General features: G+C 51.0%; 1 protein-coding gene across 2 annotated transcripts in view; it reads left to right on the top strand.

The window, feature by feature from the left end:
* Positions 1 to 3,505: 3,505 nt before the first annotated feature.
* Positions 3,506 to 7,938, top strand: part of ANO1 (anoctamin 1) — a 77,871-nt gene continuing 73,438 nt past the window's right edge. The window contains exon 1 of one of the 2 annotated variants that reach the window (XM_048058602.2): positions 3,506 to 3,642. Coding sequence is in view for 1 of the 2 variants with exons in the window: in XM_048058601.2 (XP_047914558.1) it covers positions 4,021 to 4,078 (58 nt within the window). In the remaining variant the exon portion in view is untranslated. Of the gene's footprint in view, positions 3,643 to 3,958; positions 4,079 to 7,938 lie in introns of those variants that run through there. The other variant, XM_048058601.2, reaches the window with a different exon arrangement.

Below are 7,938 nucleotides of genomic sequence, written 5' to 3'. Positions count from 1 at the left end.
TTGTGTTTTAGGTACGTGAGCTCTATATAAAGGCAAAGCGCTATATAGACAAGAGCCTTGCCATACTCTGTCAGATCCGAGGTCCACCCAGCCCAGGACCCAGTGTCTGTCAGTGGTAAGTAGCAAGGAAAGGAGATAAGAAACAGAACATCCTTCCCCACAAATGCCTTTCCAACAACCAGGGGCTTAAGAGCTTACACAGCTGAAAATTATATCCAGACTGCTTTGTACAGTAGACACCACTGAACCTATTTTTCATGAATGTTTCACATCCTCTAGAAACGAAAAAAAAGGCAAAAAGAAAGCTATGCTTCTGGCCACACTTGTACTGCATGAAAATCTCACAATGCTTGGCATCCATAGTTTTGCTGTATTTAATACTATTGAATAATTTATGTAATAACACTATGCACTCAATATGTTAGATGGAAAAAATACTACCTCCTGATTGTCTTAACCTTGCCACCTGCTAATTTCTCTGGGTATGCCTTAGCTTTTATAGTATGACTCATCGTTCCCCCTTTTCCGCCTTGCCTGTGATTTTAGGGCTCTCTAGAACCTCATTCTCTACCGCACCCACAGCACGTCCATTAACTCGTTTTTTTCTCATGTACGTGTGGATGACGGGCAGGGACCATGCTGTGGAGGGTGCAGAAGGCAAGGGGCAGGGGTACGCCCCTGCAGGAGCTTTTTCCACCATCATGTGATTGCGCTCATGCCATTTCGAGCAGCTGCCAGGGATGTGGGCTCTTATCTCCGGGTGCCCCAGCCGAAAGGAGAGCTGGAGCATTTCCCTGCCTTCACCGCGCGCCCCGCAAAGGTGTAAGAGAGTACACAAAAATAGTTCGGAGGCAGAGAGGGGCTGGTGGGCTGCCATTTGGGCTGATGGGGCTGGTGTTAGCATTTCTCCAGTGAACGAGCACCCGGAGCCTTTACTTGTCTCCGGATCACAGGAGGTGAGAACTGAATTATTATTGTTATGAAGGTACACAGTACATTCTGCAGGAGCAAACTATAAATATTTCCAGCAAATGCACTTAATATAGGTGTGGGTGCCAAGTAGCACTGTCTCCTTCCTAATTGTTAAGAAAGAATTTTTGTTTTATTGCATAGACAAGTAGATCCTCCTTCTCTTTGCCATCCTTCTCACAAGTATGTGTTGAGATGGCACAATGGGTTTATCACATGGTAAGGAAGAAAACTGTAGCTGGAGCCTCTGTCTCCTATCAGCCCAGCAGCCTATTTTAGCTCATGGGGCTCTTGAGAAGACAAATCTTGTTTCCTCTGCTCTCGCGCACAGTCTGAGTGGTCCCACTGCTCGGTTGTCACCTCCAGTGAAGGAGTGGTCCAACTGATGTCAGTCCAATGCCGATGTCCCTGCGCTGCACAGGGAGGAGCCCAGGGAGCCGTGGCAGGTCCATGACATGGTGTGTGGACATCTGGAGGGATGGACATTGGGCAGCCTCCATCCAGGGGCATGACTTCCCCTTTCTCCTTGTAGCGTGTCCAGCCATGGGCTTCTCCAAAGCATTCAGAGGACCAGCTTGAGCTCCTCCATTTGAGTGGGAAGGAAAATTCTCCTGCCTGGTAGTACTGCTGGCTGTGGCACAGCCTCCGCAACACATGGAGGTCATCCATTTGCATGCAAATCTGTGCCTGACCAGCCCAGGACCTTCTAAACTAATGGCAGGCAATCACTGTGGTTTGATTTTCAGGACACTTTTTAAACAGTAAATGATCACTCATTAACACTTAAACACCTGGAGTGAGGCGGTAGTGTTAGGTCTACTTTGTTTGTTTGTTTTGTTTGTTTTTTTTTTTTCCATGCATGTGGCTGAAGTATAAATTTAATTTCTGAAACACTGCTTGTCAGACTAGAACTCCCTAAACCCCGTTACCAAATGAGGTCATTGATCAGCTGACCTGCCTTTGGCTGGGCTTGCAGTGGAGAGCAGTGGGCAGAAAAGGCCACTTTCTGATGAGGACGCAGGCTCCGTGGCTGAAGCCTGCTCTGCCGGCTCTGAGGTGTGTGTGTCCAGGCTGGGTTCCCAGCCCAGCTGTAGCCAGCGGCTGCTGACAGAGCCTGGGATCATTGCGAGATAGGATGCTGGAATCCGGCATTGTTTCCAGCTTTCTTTGTGTTTCACGTTCATAAGACAAATATATATGTTGGGCTTGTGCCCACATTTGGTTCTGCTGCAAATCTCTGTCCAAAATAAATTAATTGTAAGCAAAGGAAAAAGAGCACTCTCTCGAATGCCTTTGATCTCCAGTTAAGCAAGCCAGTAAGTGAGGCTTCATACAACACGATCCACTCATCTGCTCTTCTGCTAATAATAAAATGAGTAAAGCACATTTTAAAAATAGTCTAAATCCATACTTTCTCAAAAAAGCACAAAAGTTAAGAAGGAGTAAAAAGATATGAAATCTAGACTAAAAGCATCTTGGCTTGGCTTCAAAGCCTCTGGGGATTATAGCCCATGAAGAAGAAATCTATACGTGTAAATTCCCTTGTTTGTGTGTTTATCTCAGTGTGTTTTCTACCTGTCATGTCAAATCTCCAACATCACCAGGAAAGATTCTTTTACAACTTGAAAAATGCAGTCCCATGGAGATACTGAAGCCACAACCTGCTACGTTTTGGGTAACAAAGGAGAGTAGAGAGTGGGTTGATGACTGCAACCTAAGCAGGAGCCGTGTCCGGTCCCGGTTGTGCAGCAGGGAGCCACATGCCCTGCGCAGTCCCCCAGGGGCTCCTTCCCCAGGAAGGCAAGAGGAGGTTGCTTGGCCCCACAGTTCTCTTGTAGTCTGGGTCAGAGAACCACCAGCAAGATGTGGCTTCTGGGGCTGCCCCAGGGAGCGGGAGCACAGCCCTGAGAGAAGCCAAGGGGTTTGTGCCCTGGGAGATGAAGAGGTCTGGGATCCTGTTCTCCTGGTCCTGTGCAACTCCTGCGGCCATCCAGCTGAAGGTGTAAAAAGTGAGTGGCAGCTATTCTATACCCCGCACTTAAATAAGTAAATGCATAAATGAAGAAGAGGTGGTATTTTGTGAGGTCCCGAGTTTGCTGGTGTGTACCGTGATATTCCTAACACCCCTTGCACACTGGGCCTGGGGAGGGGAGGCAGCTGGATGCTGCCAGCAGGCACTGTCCGCCCGGGAAATGTGTCCCGTGTGGCTGTTTGAGCGTGGACAGACGGAGGTGAATGCCAGCACACGCGGGGCAGGGGGGAAGGGGCGCGGGGGTGAGCTGGTGAGACCCAGCTGTGCCTTGGGCGGGGGAGACCTGTCAGCGCGGCAGCCCCAAATGACGGCATCTCTTTGGCAGGACACCGAGCCATACTTTTCCCCCCCTTTTTTCTCTAACAGCAAAGCGCACGAGGTTTTACCACGGTAAGAAACGGGCCGGTGGGGGTGAACCCGGCTCCGCTTCGGGCAGCGCAGGGCCACCGGGCTCAGCCCCGGGGACTCCCCAGCGCCGCGCCCGGGGCGCGCTGACCTTTGGCGGCCGCGCTGCCCCCGCCCGGCCGCCGCAGCAGCAGCAGCGGGAGCACGACCAGCACCGGCAGCACCGCCAGCAGCTGCCGCCGTCGCTCCGGCGCCCGGTGCCCAAGGTCAGGGCGGCACCGGCGGCCGCTCAGCAGGTAGGCGCGGAGCCCTGCGCGGGCGGAGCGGGGAGGCAGCGCGGCGGCGGCGGCGTGAGGCGGGGTGCCGGAGGGCTGGAGGCCGGCCGGAGGGCTGGAGGGCCGGCTGGAGGGCCGGCTGGAGGGCCGGCCGGCTCCCTCCCCGCCGCTCCCACCCCGCGGAGGGCCGCGCCGCGCTCCCGCCGCCCGTATTTAAAGGCGGCCGGGGGGCGCTGCGCCCTGCGGTGCCGCTCGGCGGGGTAGCGAGCCCTGCCCGCAAAAAGAGAGGGAGGGGGGAGGAAAGGGGGGGAAAAAAAATAGGGAGAGGGAGGAGGAGGAGGAGGAGGAGGGAGCCTGGGAAGTTGAGTTTGGTACCAAGCGGCAGGGGCTCGGCGGGCGATGGATAAGGATGAGATCCACCTGCACAGGCTGCCGGCCGCCGCGCCCTGGGGACCACGTAAGTCCGCGGCGGGGACGGGGTGCGGGGCGCCGGGGGGCCCGTGGGGAACGGGACGCCCCGCTGCCCATCTCTCGGCAGCCTTTCGGCGGGGAGCGGCGGTTACAAATCCCGGAGTAACCTCCGCCAAGTAGCGGGGAAATAAGATAGCTGTCTCCCCGCCCCGACCCCTCAAGGCGTAGAATGGCATAAAGTCCCCTTTACCTACATTCATGTAGCAATTAAAAGCTCATCTGGCCCCGGGATGCTAGTCTAATTATGAAAAACTGCTGGGATGCGAAGTAGATGAGATAAATCCTCGATTCGATGATTGCTCTTAATTCACGCTGTGCTGTGGAAGACCAGCAAAGAAAGGTCTTACCAACTGAAACAGGTCTGTCTCAGGTTGTCAGTAATGTTTTTACAGAACTGGCTATATCGCGTATCTCTATCATTAACTAATGTGTGCAGCAAAATAAATTATATATATTGGAAAGGGAAAATACATTCCTTGGCTGAGAAGTTACAGAATGTTTAGAGCCAAAGAGCAGATCGTTTAAATGGTAGGGGGTGGGAATTTCCTTGGCTTCCCTCTAGAAATAAATCACAGCTCGGTGTCTGCGTGCATGCATGTGCACCCACATATGCATTTATATAAAATCTTCACGCGCATTGGAACACAGATTTTTACAAGCACTATTTACTGAACACATTTTTTTACTAGTTTAGAGACTATAAAACTAGAACTGAGATGCTAACCAGGAACGTGCTGTAACACACTTGATTATCCAGCTGAATTGTATACAAATGAAGTAAATTTAGCATGGCACCATTTATAAATTCCATGCTTTACAATCAAAATTCCAAATCTAACTATTTGCAGCTAAGAATAGCACGGGGAGCCCTTTTCTTTACTCCCTCTTTCTTGGATTCCCATGAAAACCGTTATCCTAGAGTCTACTCGTTAAATGGCCAAATATTTAACTGGAGTTCAGCCCACTTCTAAAAGAAATGCTGTACACTCATCAAACCGTAGGGTAGCCAGAGTGCTCAGAATGAAAAGAGAACTATTTCTTTAATGTCTGACATGAAACAGCTGGACTTTGTATCTCGATACCGGGGATGGGGTTTCTGACTGCCACTGTGTGTCCCGTGTTAACATATTAGTTAAATTAAGGAGTTGGAACTCTTCAAAGCTGACCATGGGGTATATTCTGAAATTGAGAGCTGGGAAAGCCTGAGGTGCTGAGGTGTTATCGCAGTACATTAACGGAGGTATGAGCAAGAGGGCTGAAAGATAGAAATGGCACTAGAAAGCTCTACCATTACTCATGGGGCAGGTGGCAATTTATCGTGAGGCAATCACGGCAATAGGGCGGGAGTCCAGAGAAGTTGTTGGAGTGGCGTTTTATCTGCGAGAAACTTTACAGAATGGTTTGCAGTGACATTCTCTATTTAATTTACTGAATCACCTATTAGCAGCACAAACACTGTGTACCAGCTTCGTTAGTAAGTTCAAGGAGCAGTTTTGTTCTTGGAAGCGTGTATTTGTTTTTCTGTTGATAACTTATCCAAAAAAGCTTGTTTGTAAAAGCCATTTATAAGATGAAAACTCCTGTCTAATTACATAATGGATCCATGCATTGCAGCATGATCAATTAGTCCCAGCTAGTTCTTGGGCAAATTTTGCATGTATTGCCAGAGAGGCATGTGTACACCCATCCTTGATGTTTTTACATGGTCTTTATACTCAGAAAGCCCTGCTGCAGACAGCTGAGGAAACCTGATGGAACAAGGAGTTGGGGAAAAGCTGGAGTCAATGCGAGGGTGACAGAAGAGAGGAAGGTGAAGGGGAGTCTATAGCCCCCTTACTCTGGGTAAATACTTGGAATCAGCTACAGCCAAAACACTGTTTTGCATTTCTCTAGCGATAAGTTGGCCAAAGTAACATCAGTACATTATTTTTGGCTCTATTGGTGGCATGAAAGGGTAGGTGTGCTCGGCTACATCCCTGCCCTGGAGACCCAGACATCACAGCTGATGTCTCCCAGCTTGTTTGATGCTAGTTCCTTCCTCACGTCCTGGGTCAGGGAGTATGTGTGATGACGAAGGGGCCAGGGTCAGAATTGGGGTGGGCTGGGGAAAGGTGCCGACGTGCTGGCTGCTGGAAGGGCCACGGAGATAGCCTGTCAGTTCAGGGAGGGTGCGGAGTCGCTGGGACTGGTGCTCACAACGTAGCGTGGCATCAGCAGGCGCGTCTTTGCCCCCTGCATTTCAGCAGTTAAAAATTCCCCAAGCGAACACCTGGCCCCTTTGAAAAACAATGGGATTTTTTATGTAGTCACGCTACTGTCCCAAAAACTGAAGTGTTCTCCTCTTTTTTCTTTGTGAGACATCACTCACCTCTGAGCAGGGACTTCCTGCACAGCTCCATAGCTTCTACTATGCATCACCCAGCTTCCCGTGGTAGCACTGCAGCTATTTCCATTACCAGTGAAAATGATGAAGCATATTAAGCTAATAATTAATCAGAGATGACAAGGGACTAATAACCGTATTGATTTAATTAGGACTTCTTTTCCAGCTCTGTAACTCGCAGTCACGCACATCATTAACTTAATATTTTAATTTGTAGTAATAACTTATTAATTTCTGCAGATGAGCGCAGGCGCTGGGGAGGTCACGCTTGTGTGGTTGGGATGTGCAGCGTGCTGCCAAAGTAGGGTGCCAAAACAGAAGGCAGGAGAGTGACCCTGGGAAGTAAGTGTTTATTGGCATTGAGAAGGGAAAAATGTCCCTTTTGACTTTAATTGTACCCTTTGGCTTTTGGTGATTTTGAGAAAAGGAAATGCTTGGGGATGTGCTGTGGTTGGAAAATCCGGTTTGCTTTAAATTAGCTTCACTTTGGGGAGAGGGAAGAGCAGAGGGGACTGGTGGACAGGACAGATTTCAGGACTTTACTGTGTGAAAAGCTGAGAGGTGCTGAACTTGTTCATCTCTGGCCCCCGTTTTAGTGTTAGTAGGGACGCGCAGCGTCCACTGGGGCACACTTGGCATCTTTCACAGTTGGGTCCCCGGCAAGCCACCCTCTGGCCACTGCCCGGTCCAGGAGGCAGCACTAAATACCTGGCTGTCCTGTGCCGCGCAGCTTTGCGGGGAGGGCTCCAGAGAGCCTTTGCAGGGGGCTCAGCACCCTGCTCCTGGTGCTGAGGCACCCGTCCGTCCGCTCACTGCACTGTCAAAGGGCTGAGCCCTGCGTGCTGGCTCCGTCTGCTGCAGCGGGGTGCGGAGATCCGGGCAGGCACTGAGAGGCTTTGGAGGAGAGGCTGCCCAAAGCACCCAGCCCCATCCTTCGGCACGGCGCTGGGAGTCTGGAGCACTTCACTTCACGTAGTTCGGTCACTGTACAGGTGAACCATCAGCCTGGTGAGATCCGTGAACAGAAGCCACTGTTTCTTTTCTTATTTCTTGGGATCGCTGTCAGGGATTCTGATAAAGTACCTCAGCACACACCATCGTGTTTTAGTACATGAGCCCAGTTAGGTGTGAAATAGTTCTGCTTGCTTCCAGAGGTTACAGAGCAACTCCTCTGGGGACGGAGGGTGCTAGTAAGGGATTATTTGCCTTCCCAACCTCATCCACGTTTGCTGTGAGGCTTCACATTACGGCAGGGCTTGCAGCTCCCTCGCAGGCAGAGCTGACCCCCAGGAGCGGCGGCACAAGTGAGCAGCTTTGGGGACTGGGCAGCCCGTGTGCTGTGGTGGGACCCCTCACACCGCCAGGCTCGGCGGTGCTAAGTCACCCCATGCCAGCTGCTGGATCGAAGTCACGGAGCAGGGTGATGTCAGTGGTGGTGTGCAGCTTTTTTATGGTACTTTGAA

This window comes from Anser cygnoides, chromosome 5, assembly GCF_040182565.1.
Source record: "Anser cygnoides isolate HZ-2024a breed goose chromosome 5, Taihu_goose_T2T_genome, whole genome shotgun sequence".
Classification (NCBI taxonomy): Eukaryota; Metazoa; Chordata; class Aves; order Anseriformes; family Anatidae; genus Anser; species Anser cygnoides.
This window is presented reverse-complemented; position numbering and strand designations above follow the sequence as displayed.